The 24,521-nt window shown below is 45.7% G+C and overlaps 1 protein-coding gene and 1 long non-coding RNA gene across 4 annotated transcripts; both read right to left on the bottom strand.

The window, feature by feature from the left end:
• Window positions 1-6,260: 6,260 nt before the first annotated feature.
• On the bottom strand, window positions 6,261-11,974 carry LOC112818564 (uncharacterized). 2 transcript variants are annotated; one of them, XR_012380149.1, is made up of 5 exons: window positions 11,724-11,974; window positions 10,644-11,005; window positions 8,421-8,505; window positions 7,567-7,745; window positions 6,261-7,041 (listed from the first exon to the last, which is right to left on the bottom strand). It is a non-coding gene; the product is annotated as an uncharacterized lncRNA (long non-coding RNA). The 2 variants fall into 2 exon arrangements; XR_003206612.2 differs by having other exon boundaries at window positions 10,644-10,977.
• A 1,859-nt stretch (window positions 11,975-13,833) lies between these two features.
• On the bottom strand, window positions 13,834-23,872 carry GARIN1A (golgi associated RAB2 interactor 1A). Of its 2 annotated transcripts, none has more exons than XM_025865594.2 (5): window positions 23,597-23,872; window positions 20,121-20,305; window positions 18,900-19,149; window positions 16,563-16,681; window positions 13,834-14,198 (listed from the first exon to the last, which is right to left on the bottom strand). In XM_025865594.2, exons 1-5 carry the CDS (start codon window positions 23,747-23,749, stop codon window positions 14,003-14,005), a joined length of 903 nt encoding a protein of 300 aa, XP_025721379.1. In that variant the 5' UTR covers window positions 23,750-23,872; the 3' UTR covers window positions 13,834-14,002. The 2 variants fall into 2 exon arrangements, with proteins under 2 accessions (XP_025721379.1, XP_025721380.1); XM_025865595.2 differs by having other exon boundaries at window positions 16,563-16,651.
• Between the last annotated feature and the right edge of the window lie 649 nt (window positions 23,873-24,521).

Raw genomic sequence — 24,521 nt, 5'->3', positions numbered from 1 at the left:
AGCACACTGAATCTTTTTAAAAAAAACTATTTGACAGATGCTTAGCTGCCTTTCTCAATATCCATTCTCTCCATTTCTTTATTAATGATGGAATGTCTGATCTTTAGTTGGGCACAAGTTTCTGAAATAAAAATTACATTTCCTGGCCTCCCTTACAGCTAGTTAAGGCCATGTGACTATGTTGTGGCCACAGAGATGTAAGCCCACCGTGCATCTGTGGTGAGGAAACATTGTAGGAAGGGGCATACTTTTTTCACTCCTTATTTTTTCCCTTCTGGCTGGAATAGAGACTTGACAGTTGGAGCTTGAGCAGCCCCTTTGGGCCATGAAGTGGCATTCTACTGACAGTAGCATGGCAAGATAAAAGGGCTGCAGTTCCTTGATGATCATAAAACTGCCATACTAGTCCTGCCTGGACTGTGTGTGCCTCCAGACTTCCTTTATGTATCAGAGAAATAAATTTGGGTTTTCTGTTATATTGAGTCAGGCTTAAAACTTGCTGATACAAGGCTCCTGGGTGGCTCAGTAAGTTAAGCATCTACCTTCGGCTCAGGTCATGATCCCAGGATCCTGGGTTGAAGCCCCACATGGGGCTCCCTGCCCAGTGGGGAGTCTGCTTCTCTTGCCCCTCTGCCCCCCTCTCTCTCCCCACCATAGTGATCTTGTCTCTTTGACAATGTTGGTAGCACTTTGGTTTGAGGCTAAAATCACCTACTAGTGTCAAATATCCTTTTTTTTTTTACATTTTTGAAAGGTAATTTTATTTTTTTAATAAATTTTTATTGTTATGTTAATCACCATACATTACATCATTAGTTTTTGATGTAGTGTTCCATGATTCATTGTTTGTCAAATATCCTTTCAAAACTTGCTCAGGAGTGACCAGGATATCTGATTGTCAGTTGGGGCTGGACCAGGGTGCTGTGGCACTTAAAGCTTACACAATTTTGGAGACACTTAAAAATAAAAATACTGGATGGATGGGGCAATAGGGAGTTTTAGTTCAGGAAGATGACAAAGTTCTGGAGGTGGGGGGTGGTGATGGGTGCACAACAGTACGAATGTACATCATTCCACTGAACTGTCTGCTTGAAATGGTATATTTATTGTCTATTTTACTACAGTAAAACATTTCTAAAACATAACAAATAAAAAATGCCCACAAAAATATGATACAAAACTGCCAGAAGCCCTCCTAGGGCCTTGGAAGTTTCCATGTGAACAAAGGGCCCTAAAGCATAAGCTTTATTATCTTCATGGCAAATCTGTCCCATTTAAATCTGTGTCACTATTAAAAAAAAAACTATTACATAAGCAGTACATGTGCTTGTAGAACATCAGAAAATAGAGACAAGATTAAAAAACAAACAGCATATTCTTACCTCCCAGAGAATATCACTGCAACAACCGTGTGTGTGTGTGTATGTGTGTGTGAGAGAGAGTGAGTGAGAGAGAGACAGAGATTATGGTCTAAAAATTGTTTTTAACTTTTTTATAACCTGTATTATTTAGCCAACACTTTCTACCTTTGTACTTTGGTATACTTTTCTCTTGTCTCATCTTACCTAATTTCTAGGCCATATTAAAATTTCTCCAGTTAACTCCAATTATTCTTACAACTGATTTATCCAAGTTGGTATTCAATCCAGGACTACACATCCCCTTTAAGTTTATTTTAATCTAGTACAGTCCTTTTTTAGGACACTTACTAGTGGAAGCAATTGAGGTAGTTGTCCTACAGAATATCTCACCTTCCGGATCTGTCTGGTTACTTCCTTGTGGTGTTTAGTTTGCTTGTCTAGCTACTGTTTTTCCTGTGAAATAGAATTTATATCTAAAGAGCTGATGGAGGGACACCTGGGTGGATCATTTGGTTAAGCGTCTGCCTTCGACTCAGGTCATGATCCCAGGGTCCTGGAATCAAGTCGCACATCAGGCTCCTTGCTTGGTGGGGAGCCTGCTTCTCCCTCTGCTTGCCACTCCCCCTGCTTGTGCTCTCTCTCTCACTCTCTCTGACGAATAAATAAAATCTTAAAAAAAAAAAAAAGGGCTGATGGATTCAGGTATTTTTTTTTTTTATTAAAATAGTCACTATTTCTTAGTAAAGAGCTACCATGGGATCTATGTAAGATATTACCCTTCTCTCCCAAAGAATGTCCATAGGAAAATACATGGAAAGAATATATATCTGAAGAAAAATGATTCCAGGAAATAGAATAAAGTCCTTGACAAGAATCCTCTCTGTACTCTCAGGGGACCTTGTAGTTCTCATGAAACAAGCAAGCAAACAAACAAAATCAGAGATACCAAAATAAGATGAAAAGGGGACCTGATGAGGTAAGGGGAAAAAAAGAAGAAAAATCCACTCAGTATCTGACGGTCACATTAGAAGCCACAAGGTGACATGACAGCAAACCGAGTCAGTGACATGGTTAGCAGGCCAGAGACTATCACACAAAGTACAATAAAGAAGGGCAAGAGACAAAGAGAATGGATAGAAAATGAGAGCTATGGGAGACATTTATGTTGACCCAACATACAGCTAGAGTTCCTGATGAAGAGGGAACAAATGGAATTGAAAAGGTAGTTAAACACGTAAAAGAAAAAGCCATTTCTGAAGACCCAATCTGGCACACAAACAGATTTACTCTATTCCAGGTAAACTGAGTAAAGAAACCATTGAGACCAGGATAGCTCTTGTGAAGTTCCTCAATCTTAGGCACAACAAAAGCATCCTACTACAAATATCCAGGTAGGAGAAGCAGACAATCTACCAAAGGAATAAAATGAGACTTTTTTCAGACTTCAGCAACTTTAGATGGGCATGAGACAATGGAATGATGTGAAAGAATGTTGAGGAGAAAGGATATGACCCAATAATTCCACAAATGGGATTTACATTGAACGACATCCATTCAAGTGTAAAGGAAGCCAAAATAATCTTAAAATACTAAGCACACTGGGATAAATAAATCCATAAGCTGGTTCTTGGGAAAAAAATTAGACTACTAGCTAACAGTTTAATTTTTATAAAAGGAAGACACAGAACATACGATTTGAAATAAGAAAACACAAATAAGTGCAAATAACTTCAGGCTCCTGGGTAAAGGTAATGGCATGAGGCTTATATGAATTACTTATAGTGTAGGTAGTCAAAAGACCTCAAAATATAGTGACTTAAAATAGAATTTTGATTTGCTCTTACACAGTAGTCCAAAGATAGGCAGTCCTGAGCTGGTGGGGTATCTCTGCCATTGTCAATATGGCACTATCTGTCTCTGGGTTAAAGGTGGCTGCCGCAGCTCCTGCCATCACATTTGCATACTGGCCAGTGAGAAGGGGAAGGAGGGAGAGGAGGGCACACTCATTCCTTTTAAGGGCATGACCTAGAAATGGCATAATCACTTTTGCTCACATCCCATTGGCTGGAATTCAGTCACATGGCCACACCCAGGTGCAAGGGAAGCTGGGAAATGTAGCTTTTAGCTGGACGGCCACGAGCCCACCTAGGATCGGGGGGTTCTGTTATTTATTAATTAAGGATGAAGGCTATCAGTATACAATCAGCAGTCGCTGCAAAGAAGCCAGGTCACAGAATTACTCCCTCTGACATCCAGTAAATACATTAATAGTTTTTTTAATGCCCCAAATCTAACTAGTAGCCACCTAACAAGAGGTTAAGTCGTGGCCAAAAAATAGAACAGAAAATCTGGGTATGGTCTGATAACGGAGAAGGAAAGCTAGTTAATAAAATTGTGTGTGTTCTCACAAATTACACACACCTACCCCTTTTTGTTCCCCCGAATTGGAGGGAGGCAGCCTGAGGGAGTGAGTAATCAGCTCAGGGAAAGCAAGAGAAAAATCTGCAAGAGGAGAAGCCCCTGTTGATCACAGCACTACCTAAGCAGAAGCAGAAAAGCTCAGCTGGGCTCTCTGTTTTTCAGATCTTCAGGCTCAACTGACACAGATTACCCCATGAGAACACGATATACCTCCAACTAGAGAACAAGACATTTTAAACACTGCCAGGAGAGAGCATAGCCCAGGTCCTCCTCACTGGACAGACAGTCCAGAAGAAACTGGAGATGAGAAGTGAGTTGGGGTGGAGGTCGAATAGGCAGGATGTGGCTGTGGGGCTGGGGAGGAGGCAGGAGAGAGCCTCAGGAGGGGGTGATGGCACGGCTGGGACGGTACTGGGGCGCAAGTGATGCTGTCAGGGACTTGCTCCCCTGAGGGATAAGAAGGTGTGGGACCAGCAGAGCAAAGCAGCTTCGAGGAGCAGCTTCAGGGTGAGGTGGAAGTAAAAAAAAAAAAGTGGAGAGAGTGAAGTAGGCTAAATGTTGCGGTCAAAGTATCATCAAAGTCAGGAGGGCAATGTTGAGGAAAAGGTCAATGCTCCAATATAGTGCTTCTCAACCTTGTCACACCCAAATCCCCTTTTCATGACCAATACATTGTAACTCCCCCTTTACCATTCTGAAATAAAATTCAGCAATTAAAACTTACCTATATATATTCTTTTAAAGGCGATATGCTAGCCTAGTTAGATATAATATAAAAGAAAAAAACTATAGTAAAATAATATATGTTCCAATATATAAATGCTGGTGCATGACTCTATTAGAGGTTGAAATGAAATATAATCAGAAACTTGTACCCAGAATGCAGTAGTTACAAAAAAATTACAAAAAAAAAAAAAGACCTGTAAAGGTGTATTGAATTGGCTACTCGAAAACAGTAAAACTCCACTATAAATTGGTAAGTGGGGCCCCAAATAGTCAATCGGGATGGAAGAGTGTTACAGTGAAGTTAATGAAATGCTTGAGATTAGCCTGCCCAGCCACGGGTCTGGGCGCTGCGGATCCAATCCCCAGCGCAGGAGTCCCAGCCGCAGTGGGGCGCCACCTGGTGGCAGTTATCCGCTCTGCTACACAGACGTACGAAAGCAAGCGAGGTCTTGGGACTGGCGGGCACCTTGGCTTAGCAACTAGGCTGCGCTGAGCCTGCAACCAAAGGTCTCCATGAGGACGCTGACCGGCACGGGCACGATGGGGACGGACGCCTGTGAGGAGAGGCCCAGAGGCTATTGTCCTCCTGCCCTCGGGACTTTGAGAATCACGAGCTGCCTGAAGCTCCTGCCAAGCTGTTCTGGATTTTACTTTTCTCCTCTGTGAAGTATAGTTCATAATAGCAGCCATCTCATGTAATTATGAGAATCACACTAGATTGCTGATGAGGAGACACTTTTAAAAATGCAAAGCATTTACAGATGGAACGTTCTGAGGGCGTGTGTGTGATAATTTCATACCACTAGCTGTCATATTCTTCTTGCATCTAGGTATGTCCCTTGAATGGCAGTGAAGGGAGGGAATGGTTGTGACAGAAATTCCTTTCCTTCTTTTGCAAGGCAAAGTGCCTAACTGAGACTTCAGGGGGCTGTAAAACCATTTTAGAATAAACCATCTGTGGCTATTTCTTTGCATGTCACGGACCCGTGGTATGTTCCCTATTGCAACTATTAACAGTCAAAACCAGTGTTTTGTTTGGGCATAATTAGAATTTTTAGTGTTAATTAAAAAGGAAACATTATCCACATCCCCGGTGGGGAAATTAATTTATCCTAAGTCAGGCAGGAGTCAGAGACAGAGCAAAACCCAGAACAGCCCCCTCTCAAAACATCTCTAGATTGATTATTTTGGGCTGTTTCAAGTTATAGCTTCTGTAAGTGGCCTTAGTTAGCCTTAAGAATTCTAAACGTTAATTTTTAAATGCTTGTTTTATGAAGCTTTACCACTCCCAGTTGTTGTTTCCCTGTTTTGAAACCATAGTCTTGTGGATTTCTCAATATTGAACCATTGTAGGCTTCCCGGTTTTTTGTTTTCTGTTTTGGTTTGATTTTTATACAGGGTAAGGAAGACTTTATTGTTTCGGGTGGCACAGGCGGAGGCTATCACAAGCGGTAGAGGGACCATTGTGATGGAATTTTGCAGCGGGGAGAGGCCTGGGGCTCAACTCCCAATGCAGCTGGGGGCAAGTGGGAATGTATAGCCCAGGGGCAGGGCGGGGTGGGTCCTCGGAATGGAAAATTACTGAGGAAATCTCAGGAGTCAGGGGGATTTTTTTTTTTTTAAGATTTTATTTATTTATTTGACAGAGAGAGCGAGCGAGCGAGAGCAGGAACACAAGCAGGGGGTGTGCGAGAGAGAGAAGCAGGCTCCCCGCTGAGCAGGGAGCCCGATGCGGGGCTCGATCCCAGGACCCCGGGATCATGACCTGAGCGGAAGGCAGACGCTTAACGACTGAGCCACCCAGGCGCCCCATGGAGTCAGGGGGATTCTTGCTGAAGATAAGACCTCTGTGTTTTGTTGTGTTTTCTAAATCAAAGGCCCTTGGTTCTGAGAGTTCTTCAGGGAATCCCTTGGTACCCTCAGGATGCAGGTCAGGACCACTCATTTCTGCATTTCCCGTGTCCCCAGGATCTCTGCTTCCTCTACCTGCTGTCTCATCAATAACACTAGAGTCTTTTTTTTCCTTTAAGAATTTATGTATTTGAGAGGCAGGGACAGCGCGCGCACGTGAGGGGTGAAGGGCAGGGGGAGAAGCAGATGCCCCGCCGAGCAGGGAGCCCATGTGGGGTTCAGTCCGGGATCATGACCTGAGCCGAAGGCAGACGCTCAACCGACCGAGCCACCCAGGCGCCCAATAACACTAGAGTCTTAACTGACCAGCCGTTTGTTAGTTTTCTTAAGATTTATAAGGGCATTTGTGAGGCTTTCATCTCAGTCCATCGCACATTTCAAGTGGGTCTGTCTTGGTATTATTCCTTGAGGACATTTTCTCTGAATTCCATTTCTGAAACTTTAAGATGCATTCTTATTGCTTTGGCAATTGCTTTCTTCGCAGATACTCTATCCTGGTGGGCTCTAATTGACTCTGGATCACAATGTTTTGTTTCTTTTCTCTTTTAAATTGTGTGTTTATTGGCTATTAGAAGCTTTACTAATCCCTTATGTGGTGTGATTTTCACCTAAGAAATAGTTTCTGAAAAAAAAAAAAAAGAAAGAAAGAAAGAGTTTCTGAGACATCAGTTTTAATGGTGAGTCCATTCAGCAAAGGCCATAGTTTCTTCCGTGCTGGGAGGTGTGGGGGGGTTGGGAAGGACACTGTGGGGCTCCAGCGCTGGCTGTGGCAGAAATGGGTTTATTTAACACCCTTTACTTAGGTGTCTAGCAGGCAGCAGGCACTGGAGGATACACAAATGGCTAAGGTACGGATGGCTGGTGTATTTGCCTACCCAGCATGCACTTTTCTGGGAACAGCACCACATCAGTTAGACTTCATGGTTGTAGGCACAGAAACTGACAGGTCAACCTAAGCCACAGGGAATTCATCGGAGAACTATTGGCAGGTCTTTGCCAAACACGGAAGTCAAGGGAACCAGGCTTGGGGGACAGGCAGGAGCCAGAAGAGAAGCAACAGACTGGAAGAAAGCCCAGTGCGGGGCATGTAGCCAGGGCGCCTGGTCATGGCTCCGAACAGGGTGAGGGTCCGTGGACGGAAACGTACCAAGAGGGAACTTCAGGAGTAAGGGGGATGATATTCCTGCCCAGTGTAGAGAATTCAGCTAAGTCCTTACAAGGGACCTGAAGAGTCAGCAGAGGGAGCGGTTCTGGAACTAGGGAAGCGTTGAGTAGAAGAGGCCCCAGGAACCAAGCAGTTTCTTTCTGTTCAGGGACACAGCCCACCTTGATGTGGGAAACAAAGGCAAAAGAAAAATTAAATTTCCTTACTACCTATATAGCCCACCGACAAGTCCTTGAAACAGGCAGAGTGACATTCCTCTAGGGACTCAGCTGCTTCCATGTAAGTACTCTGCTAAGGGCAAAAGTCAATCTTAGCCCGACCATCAAGATCCTGTGACTCTATTTTAACATGTAAAAGTTCCTTTGGAAACTTCCTTTATCTCTACCTTCCAAGATACATGTTGGCCATCATCCCCCAAGCATATGGCCCACTGACATACATCTGAAGGGTCTCATGACTAAGGTTTTATTAGATGGTAACGAATGACCTTTTCCCAACAAGAGCTAGCCTCCTCAAGGTCCTGGAACTCTTGCTTCCAAATTCCTCAGAGACTCAGGCTACCCTGAACCCCTCCCAACCCGAGAGTATAAAATGGGCCGCTCCTCGGGACCCCAGTGCAGCTCTTTCTGCCCACGGGTCCTGTCCCTAGGCTTTAATACCACCACCCTTTTGCACCAAAATTGTCTCAAGAATTCTTTCTTGACCGTCAGCTCCAAACCCTAACATCTTTCCTACATCACACCATCTGTGACCACAGGGGAAGGAGTCACTGTCTTCACCCCATTCTCCTCTCTCCTTCTGATCTCCTACCTGGACTTCCCACTGGCCAAACCCACCTGGACTCCAGAGGCAATGGGCCCTCCGACGGAGCCCAGACGGATCAGCTTGGAGGAGAGGCAGGAACCAGATGAGTTCTGGGTCCTGGGGAACAGGGAGAAAGGAGGAGTGGATTTGGAGGGAGAAGGGAAGATGACCGGCACACGGAGGCCCAAGGCCCAAGCTAGGATTCCAGGGACATTGAGTGTAAAATGGATAAACACAAGGACAGAGAATATGGCAGGCATTTATTCATGCCAGCGAGCGTCCCAAACAGAGTGTAGATTAAATCCAAGCCCTGGGCGCCGCCCTGGGTCTGCCCCTTCCAGCCTTCCCCATTTCTTCAATGGCCTCTCTGATTCTGCAAGCCGTTCTCAAGCGGACAGAAGGACACACAACCCAAGCTCTTTATGCTTCAGTGTCATCCCTGTTGCTTGCACCTGAAGAACTCCAACATACAGATTGGTACCAGAGAGGGGACTGCAGGTTATAGGTTTCCAAGGAGTTTATTACCGCAACAAGATGGCATCGAATGCAGCAAGATTCCATCCATATACTGGGGTGAGAACTTGACTGTCAGTGGTCCACGGCTCATGAAATGACCAGCCGGTGGTAATTAGGACCATTCGATGACAGAGGGTATCTGCTGCAACTAGGTGTGCTTGCTGCCTTTGACAATATAAAGGGAATGAATTCCAGGACACTGGAGCACAACGGGGGCTTCGGGGCACCTGGGTGGCTCAGTCGGTTCTGCTCAGGTCATGATCCCGGGGTCCTGGAATTGAGTCCTGCATCCCGGACTCCCTGCTCAGTGGAGAGTTGGCTTCTCTCTCTGCCCCCCCCCCCAACAATCATGCTCTCTCTCTCTCTCTTATAAATAAATAAAATCTTAATTAAAAAAATGAGTGCTTCTGATGACACTGAATAACTTAAAAAGAACAAAAGTCAGGGGCACCTGGGTGGCTCAGTCATTAAGCGTCTGCCTCCGGCTCAGGTCACGATCGCAGGGTCCCGGGATCGAGCCCGCATCGGGCTCCCTGCTCAGCGGGGAGCCTGCCTCTCCCTCTCCCTCTGCCTGCAGCTCCCCCTGCTTGTGCTCTCTCTCTGTCAAATAAATAAATAAAATCTTAAAAAAAAAAAACCCAAAACAAAAATTAAAACATTGAGATTTGGGTCTCGGTTATTGAATTACGAAGGCTGTCGAGGTCACAGCTTCCATCCAGTCTCTTGTGTAAAAGAGGCACAATGCAACAGGAGAGATTCCATCAACTGCAACAGGGATAGCAGAGAAGACCCTAAAGACCCAACCCCTCGGGTCCTTCTGAACACTCCCCACTGCCCATCCCATGGGAGAGGAAGCCTTTCCCTCCTTGCAGGAGGGTGCTGAACATTCCCCTCCGTGTTACTAGGCCAGTAACCGGAATTCACTGCCACGATGCCCCAGCAGGTGTGAGTAGGTTAAGTATGGGAATCTGCATAGGAAAGTATTAGCCCAGGAAAACATATTGAAGGAATTGGGCAATTTCTGTCTGTAAAGTCTGCGAATACTGGTAAGAATAACTTTTAAGGCACTCCACCAAGAAGGGAGAGCATACTTTTAGAGAGGGCTGGTTTTACTGATGTGGATGCTCTCACCAGAGATTACATCATAATTGTGCTATTTCTCATAGTGCTGTATATTTCTTACAGTTTGCTGTGTTGGCTGCAGCAAAGCTGGATTCAACCTGGTTCACATTAGAGAACAATGAGTGGCCAGAAATTCCTTGAAGCGATGTAGAAAAAGGAATTCAAAGCCTTTGGGAGACAAGAAAGTTCACTTGGATCCATCAAGTACCTACTGTTGCCCTTGCCTGACACTGCCCCTTTAGAAGGTCCTGAATACTTGCACATCTCTCCAAGGTTTTGAGAAAGCACTAGAATATTTAAGAGGCTCTCTTTAAGCCAGTGAATGTGCTCTGTAATCTCTGGAAAAAAAGAGAATTCTCGGGGCACTCAAGGACCAGAAGCATAGTTACGCATGATAATCAGAGCTGAGAATGGTTTGAGCTTTCAAGATTCTGTGTCCGTAGTTAATTAATCAAGGGTATTTGGGGACATTTTTCATGCCTTCTGGCTGCCTGTACTTCTTTTTGGGGATTTACACATCGTGAGTTTCACCTCCTCAAGAAGCCAGACCTTACTTTCTCAGCCTCGCTTTCAGCTCACGTGCATCCTGTAAGCTGAATTCTGCCAAGCGGACTCACCTGCATGAGACCTTGATTTGGGTGTGAGCAACGTAAGGAAGCTAGTGCTGCGTAGAGATGTTTCTCCAGGCGGGGCAGGTAGCAGTAGAAGCATCTGGTTTTAGAAGGCCGGGACGACAGACTCCAGGTCAGGGCCACTGGTGGGAGCTTAAGTGTGCGTGCAACAGTGGGGCACGGGGTCTTTGCTGGAGCGGTCCTGCTGCCTGGCTGGGCTGTTGCTTCTTGTCCGGGCTGTGTAAGACTTCAAGCCATTTCTCTCTCGCCTTTCCTGCTACTGGATATCCTTTGAGCCGTTCCTTTTATGCTTGAACTAGTGAGAGTTGGCTGTTGACAACTAAAAGATCAGAACTGAGTTAGGGTCTCTAGGAATAAAATGGAGAGACAATGACTCAGGTCATTTGTATCATCAAATGAAAGCCGGCTCTAATGGATACACTTAGAGAAGCAGGGCCGCCCACACTCCTCAGTCCTCACCCGGTGCTCACACCCCAGCTCCTTGAATGAAGGGAAGGCTGGGATCCCTAACCAGGGACCCTATTACAAGCACCTTAAACCGCCTACTGTGAGCGTTCCTCCTAGGCATCCCCAGAGAGACCTTAGGCCATTTACAGTGATACTATGCCCTCCTAAAAGGGAAATGCAGAAACTTTCAGGGACCATGGGCTACTGACTCTGAGTTAACACCGACAGGGGACCCCAAATGCTACTGTATAGTTTGCCCATCAGAATGGAATCCTTCAGACACTGTTGAGTAAAAAACTGTTTCAAAGGAACACACAAAGTATAAGGCAATCTGTCTAAACTCTTCATCCCTCTCCTGAAACATGCAAGTGAGCAAAACTACCCACTTGGGCCTTGAAATCTGGCTTACTTAGCAAGATGTGCGGAGATGCCTGAGGCCCGTGACAGAGCGCCTCTCTGAACAGAGAGCAAAGAGTCACATTGTGGTGGACATTTGTTATTATCAGGCACCAGACATCCGTTCTCCTAGCCGTTCTTTTGTGGCACCCCTCCATTTCCCTTGAGGAACCTCCCAGCCTGCTACAGCATAGGATGAGATGTTTGATTAGCCACCCTTACCTGAATCCACGAAGCTCTTCTGACGTCCACACATTCAGCTCTGGCTCGGCCTCCACTCTTCAGCTGTCCGTTGAGTCTGTGAGCTAACTCCGACCCTTCCAATAAATTCCCTTTGGTTTAAATTATAGAGTCAGCTCCTTTTTTGGGTAAAGAACTCTAATACAAAGTAGTATCTGTTCTTCGAGAGCTCCTACTCCCACCAAGGCAATGGACACGTAAACAACTGTAACGGCGTGAGAAAGGTTCGAAACAAGCACACGCAAGGTAAACAGCAGCACAGAGCTCCCGCGGGAAGGACAAGTATCGCGAGAGCAACAGGTAGACGCGCAAGGAAGGAGACGTCAGTCGAGTGAAGGACGTGCCACACCCTTGCAGTACGGAAGCGGAAGCGCATGGGGCGTTTGGTGTGGTGGGTACATGAGGTGCGAGGGCAGCAGCCTCTGGAAAGTGGAGTGGCTGGAGAAATAGGCCTGGTCATTTCCTATCAAAGAGTTTGGTTTTTATCAAGGGTGAAGCTGTATAGTCAGATTTGTATTTCAGAAAGATTGTTCTTTAGCAGTGCAGAAGGGAAATGGATTGGAACGAAATCAGAGAGCCATCGGACTTTGGAGTTAGACTGGGTTCAGGTCCTGGCCCTGCTGCTAGGGAAGATCACTCTGGGCTAGGTGAACCTCTGTGTGGCTCACGTTCACATAAATGTGCTAGCAAGAGGATCTCCTCCCAGTGAGTTGTATGGATTAAGCGATCTTTGTAAGGACTCAGCATAGGGTTTGGCACATGGTAAGTTGCTAATGAAGTTAGCTGCTATTGTTACAATGATGAGAGCTTGGGAGGTCAGCTGGGGTTATTACGGTAATCTAGGTGAGAGCGGATGGAGTCGTAAACCAAGGCAATAGAAGTGAGGGTGGGCGATCCCCTAAATGTTTGTAAACACGCCTATCAGTCGAGTGGTTGGCCATTCATGCAGGGACACTTTGAGAATGGCGTGGGTACATATTGATAATGATCCTAGGACCACAGGCATAAATTGGGAAGCAAGGAAGGTCACCCTGCACATCAGTCTCTAAGTTCTGCTACTCGATGTCCCTCACCAGCACCAGCAATACTCAGCTTGACTGTAACAGGCTGGAAGGAAATGTGTTTTGTTTTAATTTTCACTGGAGACAAGAAGAAACCCACAATCATCAAGCATCCTCTCAGCTCATGTCATTTCTGACCCGGTCGGGCCAGGATTTAGCGCTCAGCCCACCTGAGTGTGCACAAGGGGAGGACGGCCATGTTCTTCCTCTCTCTGTCACTCTATTTCCTCTCATGTGAACTCTAGGAAAGAAGGGCTTCCAGTCTTGATTTGTAGACCCGTGGTTCAAACACCATGTCAACCTTCATGGCTTTCTTGTGTCTCCAGAATAGGGCTCAGTATCTCTCCCACATCCTCCCTCAAGGCAGGTTACCTGTCTCTCTCCCTCTCTCAAATTTACCCAGCATCCTGCGCAGTGTCTGACACTTAGCAGGAACCTAATAAATAGTTCCTGCATATTGTGGTAGTATTTTTCAAGTAATTGGTCCAGAGGCTGGCCCACGCTCCCGCTCCCCCCCTCATATGCACACAGAGTTACTGTGTCTTCCAGGTTGCTTTCATTACGTCCAGGGTGGGAAGAGTCAAGTCAAGTAGGCCTTCCAGTGACAGGTGGTCATCGTCATCCTTACCAGAAGCCATGTCTTTATTAGCAACCAAGGTTTGCATGGCCCAGGGCGAGCCTTCACAGCTTTACACGAACATGGGATTGGGGTGGTAAAGACTCAATTTCCTGCTTGAGGTAAGTGGGGCCACACAAAGTTGTCTCCCAGTTGGTCAGCATCGTTCTCAAGATTTCTTTCCCTTTGGGCTGGTAGCAGTCCTGCCTCTGGTTCCCCCCACCCCTCTGAAAGAGGACCTTGGGTTTCTGCCCTGGCTGTTTCCTCTGGACTGGATTTTGGGCTTTCTTGGCTGCTTTGGGGTTTCAAAGGAGTAGACAGAACATTTACCCCACTTACTTCCCTAAGGGGTGAGCTCCTGCTCCTAATTAGTCCATCTCCAGCTGGAAGCCCCACAGAGCACAACCTATAACAATTAGGAACTCACTTGGAGGTTTATTGGTGGAAGTACAGAAGCACTTTGTTATAAACACCATCATACCTCTCCCATGGTCTTTGGCCCACAGTGGGAAAACAGCATTATAGGAGGTTGTGGCAAGTTCACGGAATGAAGCTAGGGAAGATCACTCTGTTTGGGCTAGGTGTCAGGGTCCCAAAAGGTTCTCTCCTAGGGAACTGGCAACAGGAGCTTGCAGGAAGTGCTCATCTGGATTCTCTTGTTCCCAGAGGCTGTGGCTCAAGGCGGCTCTCATGGGCATATTCAAGTTGACTGGAGATGCCACTGGGGAGGGTATCTTGTAGCTGTCCAAATTGTCTATTTTGATGGCAATGTTGCTGTTACTGTTGGAGCCCAGGAATTTGGGGGTCATTGCAAGCAATAAAAGAAAAAGAAAGCATTGTTAAGAATTTAAAAACTCTTTTTAAATTATGTCTTTTCCAGTACAGGTGCCTTCAGCATAGATGGGAACGTGGTAATGATGGCCAGTGACAACATGTGTATGTGGTGGGTTGTATCAAGAGTGACTGGAGCAGAGAAAGCCAAGCAGGAGGGAGGCTCAAGCTAAGGCCTCCTCTGCTGGACTGGAACAGACTCCCCTCCAAACCTTAAGTGTCGCTTTTATGTGTTGAGAACCTCATGTGTTAAGTAAGACTCAAAGGCAAGATCTGAGCCCACTGGGATTGGCCTGAGGCCCACTATAACCTGCTGGGCAGCAGCAGAAAGCTAAAGAAAACCTTAAGACAGTTCTCCAAAACAGTAATAACTTAACAAAAAGTCACAGCCACTTAGTGTGTTTAGAAAAACACAGAGTGTAGCTAAATTTCTTAAAATTTTTATTCTAAGTGAGACACACGCTTATTTTCTTTCTTTAAGCTCTCCCTTTATCCTTTCATTTCTCTGAAGGCATTATCTGCTTTCTTTGTTCTTGTATTCTCTCTGGTTTAGGCTTCGTTTTGGAAGTAATCATTTCTTTAAAAATGTCTGATTCTTTCCTCAATTTTATCACCACATTTATAAATCTTTTAAATTCTGAGTTGTGTTGTTCTTTCATATATTCTATCACTTTCTTAATTTCTTTCAGGTCATTTTGAAATGCTGGGTTGTAGTTTTCATTTGCTTTTGCAAGGCATGTCTTTTTAGTGTGTTTCTGTTGTAAGCTTTTACCATGCTTCATATACTCCTTTTTTCCTTATATAATTTTGCGTGGGGGTTTGATTACTATCCTTTTCGGACGGTTCTTTTTAATGTGAAACGGTTTTTCCTGAACTTTCCGGAATGAGGGTAGGTCAAGGTAGCTTTCTGGTTTGGGCTCTAGAGCTCCCTCTTGTGTCGTTTTTGTGAAGTGTTTATGGCCTAGTACTTTTTATGATGGGGGGGCTGTTTTGCTCTCTCCTGTTTTTAGCTTTAAAATAAGCCCTGCCCAAGAGGACTCCCTTAAAGGGCAATCACAGCTAGTGCCTGGGTGGCGTGGATGCCCTCAGAGCCAGAGCCTGAGGGGGGTGGTGGCCAGATAAAGGGAAGACGTCGGGGGTGCCTGGGTGGCTCAGTTGGTTAAGCGACTGCCTTCAGCTCAGGTCATGATCCTGGAGTCCCTGGATCGAGTCCCTGGATCGAGTCCTGCATCAGGATCCCTGCTCGGCAGGGAGCCTGCTTCTCCCTCTGACCCTCCCCCCCCATGTGCTTTCTCTCTCTCTCATTCTCTCTCTCAAATAAATAAAATCTTAAAAAAAAAAAAAAGGAAGACGTCGGAGCATCACCAGAGTTGCAGTGAGGGGTGGGGGTGGGGGTGGGGGGTGTCAGGTATGGGACTCCAAAGAACCCAAGAAAGCTCATAAGAGAAAAAGAAGTGAGCTTTAAAATTAGGAAACAGAACAAGAGGAGTGACAACCCAGTCCCCACTACGGAGGACCATCTGAACACGAGGCCAGGTTGAGGGAAGCTGTGAACAGTTCAGAGTTTTGATAATTATCAGGCACCAGTCATTTTAATTTCAGAATTGATGCTGCTTTTGCAATTTAAAGGGACGAAAGGATCTTTCATATTTTAAGGGGAAGCCCATATGCTTATGGGGCCTGTCAGAGAACCAGCTTTTACCTCAGGGCAAGAAGAAAGCTTCTCCCACCGAAAAAAATATAAAGGGAAGACAAAAATAAATTTACATTTTGATGATATCCTTCAATTTGTACTTGTTCAACGTATTGGTTGCATGATTTGCTTTTGTTTTCCATCACTTATTGCACAGAGTCCCATACAATTACTTAGCAAATGGTGTTGGAGCCATTTCCGCTTTGGGTTACTGTCTATTCTGTCCATTTTACAGAACAGATAAGTGAGGTAAAGAGAATTCAGAATTGTCTCACCCAGGGGACCCTGGTGAGCTGGGACTGGAGATAGTCAATATCTAACTCCCTGAGCCTGCTTTATTAGCTTACCCTTCTTTGAATTAATTTACTCATCCTTCATTCCTTTTATTGAGCACTGTCTATGAAAGCACTGCAGTTTGCCTAGGAAATATTCAGACCAATCAGCCACAGACCCTGTTTTCAAGGACAGGCCTATCATAAAACCGAGGGGAGAAGCTGTACGCATAATTGTCTAGAATAAAAAGATGGAACTGAGCTAGTTTGGCGGAGGGTGTCACTGACCCCACCCACGGCTCAGTGCCGCAGGAAAGGATGTTGCAGGTGCTTGCCTGGAGGACCCACCTGTCTGCTGTGAGCTGGGGTCTTCCTGAGATATTTGAGAAACTGTCACTGGTCTGCTCGGCCGCCAACAGCATGAAGTTTTCGCTGGGCTGTGTGGATGATGAGAGGCTGCTTTCAGGCTGGGTGGAGAAATTTATAGTCAGAGGACCAGGTCTGCACTCTTGAGAGTTTGTGGCCCCTTTGGGCCGGAACTTTGAAGGAACTCACTTGAATCTTCCAGCCTACACCCGGGCACCTGTTCCTTAAGCATTAAGCTCCAGGATCATCAGACCACACTGGGCCCCTGGCAGGATCGCCTCCTCCCCTCTCTGATGGGCTGCTATGGCTACTGCTCGGGAACATTTAGAAACCTGGCCAGCAGAGCTGTCAGGCTGACTTTGGAAGTTAGTGAGAGCATACCTAAAGCCTGCAACTAAAATGAGAGGAGGAAAGTGTTTAGATTCTGAAACCTTGGGGCTCCTGGGTGGCTCAGTTGGTTAAGCGGCTACCTTCGGCTCAGGGCATGATCCCAGGGTCCTGGGATCGAGCCCCGCATCAGGCTCCCTGCTCCGTGGGAACCCTGCTTCTCCCTCTCCCACTCCCCCTGCTTGTGTTCCCTCTCTCTCTGTGTCTCTCTCTCTGTCAAATAAAATCTTAAAATAGATTCTGAAACCTGAAGGTGTTAGGCAATCCAGCCGATCAAGCTCTTTCTGTGCGTCTACCCTAAGCAGGTCCGGGACAAGCCTTCTGTGTGTCAAAAGGCATGGGGGTGGGCAGGAGCCTCAAATAAACTGAAAGGGAAAAGCAAATCCTTGCAGAAACTTGTGATTAAGGGGTTAAAATTCTTGATGTATAAAAAGCTTTATTTTACAAATCAATTTAGAAAAACACAAAGCTGCCAATAGAAAAGCAGCCAAAGAACACAATAGACAATGCAAAAAGAAATATATATATATATATAACAATGTTCAAACTCACTGAAAATCAAAGAGCTGCTACATTTTTTACCTATCATATTAGACCATTTATTAAAATGTGTACTTGTCAGTTGTGATAAGGATACAGTGACACAGACACTCATTGGAGAGAGTATAGTTTGGCATGAGCTTCCTGGAAATAATCTGGCCATACGTATAAAGAGCCTTAAAAATGTTCATACCCTTTGAATCCTGCTTCTAATAATCTATCCTGAGAAAACAATCAGAAATGTGGACCATACACATAAATGCTTGTTTTAGAATCGCTTACAGTAATGAAAAGTTAGAAACAACTCTAAATGGCTGATAATAGGAGAATGGCGATGTGAATTTTAATGCATTCATACAACTACTGAACAGCATGGAATTATCAAAATGATGTGTGTAAAGAACTTTAAAAAGAAATGGGAAAATGCCTCTGATATAATCTAAGTTGAAAAAACAGCAACATTCAGAAACATATTATATATTTAATATCCTCAAATATATAATTAAAAATTAATTTTAAATGGAACTGTTAAGAAAACGAATGAACATGGGGGAAAAAAAAGAAAGGAAAACCGGGAAACAGACTCTTAACTATAGAGAACAAACTGAGGGCTGCTGGCGGGGAGGTGGGGGGGCGGGGATGAGTTAAAAGATGATGTGGGGATTAAGGGGGACACTTGTGATGAGCACCCGGTGTCGTAGGTATACGATGAATCATAAATTCTACACCTGAAACTAGTATTACACTCTATGCTAACTAACTGGAATTTAAATAAAAGCTTGGAGAAAGAAAAAATAATAAATAATATAAAAAATAAATAAATAAATAAATAAATAAATACCTGGATTAGATGGACTCCTAGCAAGTTTAATCTAGCCTCTAACCTTTACAGAATAAATGTTTTCAAAGTTTTAAAATACTCAACAGTGTGAAAGCACATGCAAAATTCTTCAGTTGAGATGAAGAAGACGGCATAACTTTAATGCCAAAACCTAATAAAGATCAAACAAAGAAAATAAATAAAACAGAAGACTGGAAGGAAATATGCCAGAATGTTCCAAGTGATTGCTTGGGGTTGAAGAGAAGTGGGAGCGATTTTTCTGTAATTTTCTAATTTTCTTCAGTGAACATTATTCTTTTATATACTGGGGTGATAAAAACAACAGAAAGCAATTTTTAAGTGAGCCAAGCACTTTATAGCTCTTTTTTAGGAAAAGTAAATGAATTTGCTTTTTATGTTTGTAGACCTCAGTTTGGTGTGTGTGTGTTGTTGGCCCTCGAAAATGAAGTCTGCCCCTGCAATGCTAGACTTTATTGTCCAGCAGTGTTCTGAGGTGCTGTGCTCCCCATCCCCCCTCACCCCAGCAGGTCTTGGTGGGAGGCCCCACTTACTGTTGTTCTAGTAGAGCTGTTGGACATTTTGGGCACCAGGCAGTGAGTGAATTGGATTCTTGGGTCTTTGGTGGTGATGGACAGACCTTTCTGCAGAATTTTCACCAAGCGGATCCAGAACTGAAACACAGCTTCTGGGTGTTTTTCGTGGAGCCTCAGGTAGTAGATCTTTTCAGTCACTGTCCTAACCCGCAGGATGCGTTGGAGCCGGTCATAGATTTGTAGCTCCACAAACTTCAGGGGGAGAATCCTAGACACAATCAGGAAATTCCCATAGTGAGGAGCTCACCGGTTCAATCAACCATGCTGTGCCCACCTAGTGCTTGGCCCAACCTCACTAGGCTCCCACCGCTGCCTGGGGGATGCCCCAGGAGGACGCTCGTGGCCCTGGAGTGGGAACAATTGCTAAGACCTACTCTTCTCTGACTTTCAGAGCCTTTGTCACTAAAGAACCTGCCCACATCAATAATAATGGCAGATAATCGATGTGTAACATCTCATTCAATCCTCACAACAACCCTTTGATGAAAGATATTAATTCCATTTTACAGTTGTTGAAACTGAGGGTCAGAACAGCTAACTGATTTGCCCAAGTTTAGATCTGCGTAAGTAGGACCTGGAACTGAGGTGTTCTGACTCCATCTCCAGATCTTCTCCCTATATCCTAGTTAACTGTGCTGACAGAGTTAAGAAGGATGGATGTCCTATACATCTGGTATTATTATTATTTTTTTAAATCTTAACACTCCATAATCCCATCTGACTTTCATACTCCTCACCTTTTTGGGGGGGAACCCCTAAGTCTATAAATGTAAATAAATGTATATGTCTATAAATATAAATGAAGACAATGTAAATATATAAATAAAAATATAAGTAAAGAATATGTATAAATAAATCAATATAAATAAATATTAAATAAATCAATAAGTCAATGTAAATAAATCAAAATAAATAAGTAAATAAGCAAACAAATAAATAAATAAATGGAAGCCAAGATCCTTCAAGACCAGGCTGAGACAGGGACGCGCGCTCTACACCCACAGCACCAAGCACAGTGCTTGGTACACCCAGACACTAAAGAAATGCTTGTTAAATTAATGAGTGAATTCTACATAGTTTATACATGAACGCACTGTCCTTTCTTTTATCTAAAATCCAGCTGCAAAAGAATGTGGTCTTCTGGCCCCTTCTGGCCCCTCCCCCCCGGCCTTTCTTTACCTGCTGAGAGTGACCACCGGAGCACAGTTAGGTGTGGTCCAGGAGGAAAACTGATCCTGGGGCCCGGTGACGTTGGCCATCAGGAGGACGTTGGGAAGTGGCAAGGAGGGCACCGAGGAGGTCACCCCGAGGATCACAGTGGTAGACCCTTCATAGACATCCATCCAGCTTCCGGGCTTAGTGACCTAGAAATCAGCCCCAGGTACAAGGGTCAGAGAGAAGCAGAAGACAAGGGTGCAAGAAAAGAGGGGCTAGGAAGCAGCACTTCAACTTGGTGGCATGCTTGGAGCACCTGTGCTTCTCAAAGGTGTGTGGCACACTGGGCTGGGCCATGACCAGGATCCATCCTTCCTGTGGGTCTCCCCAAATAGACCAGCTCACTGGTAACAGGAAACTGTGTTGCTCTTCTTTGTGTCCTCTGCATTATCTAGCTTTAAAGATTTTATTTATTTATTTATTTATTTACTCACTTATTTATTTTATTTGAGATGGGGACAAAGAGAGTGGGGGAGGGGCAGGGGGAGGAAGATGGACAAGCAGACTCCTGCGCAGAGTGGGGAGCCCTATGTGGGGCTCCATCTCATGACCCTGAGATCATGACTTGAGCCCAGATCAAGAGTTGGATGCTTAACCAACTGAGCCAACCGGGTGCCCCTGCATTATCTAACTTTAAAAAGATGCATTAGGGGCGCCTGGGTGGCTCAGTCGTTAAGCATCTGCCTTCGGCTCAGGTCATGATCCCCAGGTCCTGGGATCGAGCCCCGCATCAGGCTCCCTGTTCAGCAGGAAGCCTGCTTCTCCCTCTCCCACTCCCCCTGCTTGTGTTCCTTCTCTCGCTATGTCTCTCTCTGTCAAATAAATAAAATCTTAAATAAATAAATAAATAAATAAATAAATAAATAAATAAATAAAAAGATGCATTGGTAAGAAAAAGCTGAAAGGCATTAAAATTTTATTCCTCCATCCTCGGGTAGAAGAAGCCAGCAAGGCTTCCAATGATCTGGAAGGGAGATTATGTAAAGAAAGTTCCAGAAGAGGAAGAGAGGGAGGAAAGAGCTGTTGAATGGGGAAGACCCAAGCAGCCCAATGTGAGGGAGGTTTGGAGAGCTTTCTGCAAGGTGAGGGAGGGCCCAGCTTGTTGCTGGATCTTAAGTGAAATAAGAACCTGTTCTCTTGCAACATCTGATGCTGGGGCAGGACAGGGAGACTGGATGCTTGGTACTAGTTTCAGCTAAGACACCCCCACCTCACTGTCCAGGGCAGGCAGAGAAGCCTCCAAGGAACCACAGGGACCAGGGTAAGGACATTTGAGGGGGGACCCCTATGTTCCCAAGACCAGAGGGACTTCTCCCAATGTTCTAGACTTTGTAGGACCATCAGAACCATTTCACAGCCATGGTGGAACTGGGGACAAGGGGAAAGCCCCAGGAAGGACTGAAATTTAAGTTCTCACCAAGCTGACTAGAAGGTGCTCCTAGAAAAGTGAGTTTTTATTTTGAAGGGAAAAAAAAAAAACATTTCTTGGAGCCCATGTTGTAGAATGAGATTCTTATGTATCATAAAACACAGGGGGCTGCATACATTGAGTAAGTGATAAATAAACATTTGTGGGTGATGTTTCTTAGAGGTGATGGCAGAGATTCTGAGGAGTGGGGAGAAAGGGAATCACCTAACTGTGTGGGTTGGATCCTTTCAAGTAAACTTTTTTAAAGATTTATCTATTTGAGAGAGAGGGAGCATGAGTGGGAGGGGCAGAGGGAGAGGGAGAGAGAATCTCAAGCAGACTCTGTGCTGAGCCCAGAGCCCAGGGTTGGGCTCGATTCCATGACCCTGAGATCACGGCCAGAGCAGAAACCGAGAATTGGATACTCAACCGACGGCACCACCCAGGTGCCCCTCAAGTAAACGTTTAACTCCCCCATGGGGCAGCTTCGGCAGGCAGGCTTTCCCCCTCCCTGGTATGGTCTGAGTTTCCTGCTGCCTGAATCACTACGTGTCCACCCAGAGAATCTTTTAATTTCAGGTCAAAGAGAACATATTCAGAGAATAAACCTCCTGCCAAAACATCACACCCCAATAGAAATGACTGGAATTTGGAATCTGGATTTCCCACGTCACTGCTCCTTCTCCACCGAGACTGTGTTAGGAAGGAGCACGCCCCCAGGTGGCCGGCTGATGGCCCCACTCCGCAGACCCCTGGGGCAGCGCAGAAACCAGGGAGCGTCCGGAGCCATGAACTGACTGGCTGAAATCTGAGGGACTTTGTCAGGGAGTAGCTCACTGTTGTGTGAAGGCATCTCCAAATCAAGCTCAGATCGTCTCCACTCTCTCCTGTAAGTCCTCGCTGCTTTGTGACTCCATCACAGGGATTCCTGACTGCAGACCCTCCCTGTGCACTTCAGCCTCCTGCCTTCGCCCTGGGACTTGAAGTCCCTTGGCCTGGAATGTCTTCCCCCTGCTCTTCACTTACCAAAGTCTCAGCGATACCTCAAAGAATGACTTAATCTCCCTCTTCTGGGGAGCCTTCTTCAACTGCTGAAGTCCCAAGAGTGTTCTGAACCCCCTAAACACTGGCACCCCCTCTCTCTGCTCATGCTTTAGGGATCAGCTGGTCCAAACCACCTGACAGAGCTTTCTTAGCAGTTACCATTTTATAACACACCCTTTAAATTGACAAAGTCATAAGCTCCTTGGCAGGGACACTATTGGATCTCTCTACATCTCCTGCCTCGCACGCAGCACACAGCTTGCCGACTGAGGAGCTGGTTCTGCCACATCTGCAGAGGAGCACGGGAGGTCCAGCTAGACCTCTAGAGGGAGGCGGGCAGACCCTCAATAAGATGTCATTTTTTTATTTTTTAAGTAAAATCTACCCCCAATGTGGAGCTTGAACTCACGACCCCAAGACCAAGAGTCTCATGCTCCACCGACTGAGCTAGCCACATATCCCAAGCTATGTTAAAATGACCGCCCCATACTCTCAATGGTCCCATGCTTCCCAGGCCAAAAATGCTCACTTCCATTGCCGTACCACCACCCTTTAGGGGATGTAGAATCTGGGCAAGGCGATTCTAGGGACTTGGCTCTCAAACAAGGCTATTTCTAAAGCATCCCAGAGAGAAGAGTTTGGACGTCAGAGCAGGGATTCTGACAGCAACCTTCATTCCCTCTAATGCACCATCCCCTCCCTAGTGGCCCTGGGAGGGTGCCTATGGACACTGCATGGAGACAGCTCTGATGTGCCCTTTTGCAGTGTGTAATTCTGTTTCCTGAAAGCGTACGCCCTGTGGGGAACGCCACGAGGCCTTAGGCACAAACGGAGCTGAACTTGGGATCCAGACCGTCTGGTTGTCTCTAGCCATAGCAGCTTCCTTCTCCTCCCAGAGCTTTCAGAGGCCACAGCATTTTTGGATCAACCCTCGGGAGCAAGTTTTGGAAAGGGAAAGGGAGCGGGCTCTGAGCTGCCATGCTGGTACCTGGATAAAATTGCTTTCAAACACCACCGAGTCGGAGAACAAGTTGAATTCTGGAGAATGAATCAGTTGACAAAGAAGGCCATCTTCCACCCCAAGTTCCACTCCAGGGCCTGGTTCCCTGACCTCTGGTGGGAGGCCCCTAATTTTACTCATCGGTTCTTGGGACAAACGGGCTGGGGACCATCTCTGGGGCTCCACGCAGACCCAGCCCAATTCCGAGGTGTTGGTGTGACCACTACTCCCCCCACCTCCACATCTCCACCTCCCCTGCAGACTTACAGGCTGTCCACCAGGCCAGGGAGGGCCTGTCGGCTCACAATGGCAGGCATGACATCAAGGAATGTGATGGCTAACAACAGGAAAGGAAAAATAGAAAAGTCAAGGAAGGATTGGGGGTGAGCAGGGCTTTTTTTCTCCCCTTTCCTATGCACTACACACTAGCAATAATGTAGTCTTAGTCCATTTTCCCTCAATCTCTCTGTAGCCATGAGGAAAATGACTGCCCCATGGTTATGCCAAGAGAGCAGTGAGCTGGCCAGAACAGCAAGGCAGGCTCTCAGGAAGCCCATAGCCTTCAATCCTCTCCCCCCATGGGGAAGCCCCTCACAAAAGCTTTCTCTGAGCGAACTGATCACCTAAAGTCAGGCCCTCACCTGGCCAGAGGAGCTCAGGACAGAGGCAAGCAAGTCACCCCAATCTTTCCTACCCCATTTCATGGGATAAATGAGAATTTTTTTTTTTTAAACCAGGCTGTTAACAAAGCCAAGAGGCTTATTTATTTGGAAACAGTGGGCAAATGAGGATGTGTGGCCTAGTGGTATGCCAGAGCCAGCGCAAAAGAGATTGTGAAAACTGTAAAATGTTCAGGAATTTTACAGGGCAGTTGTTAAACACAGCCATTATTAAAAATTTAATTATATAAACT

The sequence above is a fragment of the Callorhinus ursinus genome, unplaced genomic scaffold (assembly GCF_003265705.2).
Source record: "Callorhinus ursinus isolate GAN/ISIS: 27379988/994484 unplaced genomic scaffold, GSC_fseal_2.0 scaffold12, whole genome shotgun sequence".
Classification (NCBI taxonomy): Eukaryota; Metazoa; Chordata; class Mammalia; order Carnivora; family Otariidae; genus Callorhinus; species Callorhinus ursinus.
This window is presented reverse-complemented; position numbering and strand designations above follow the sequence as displayed.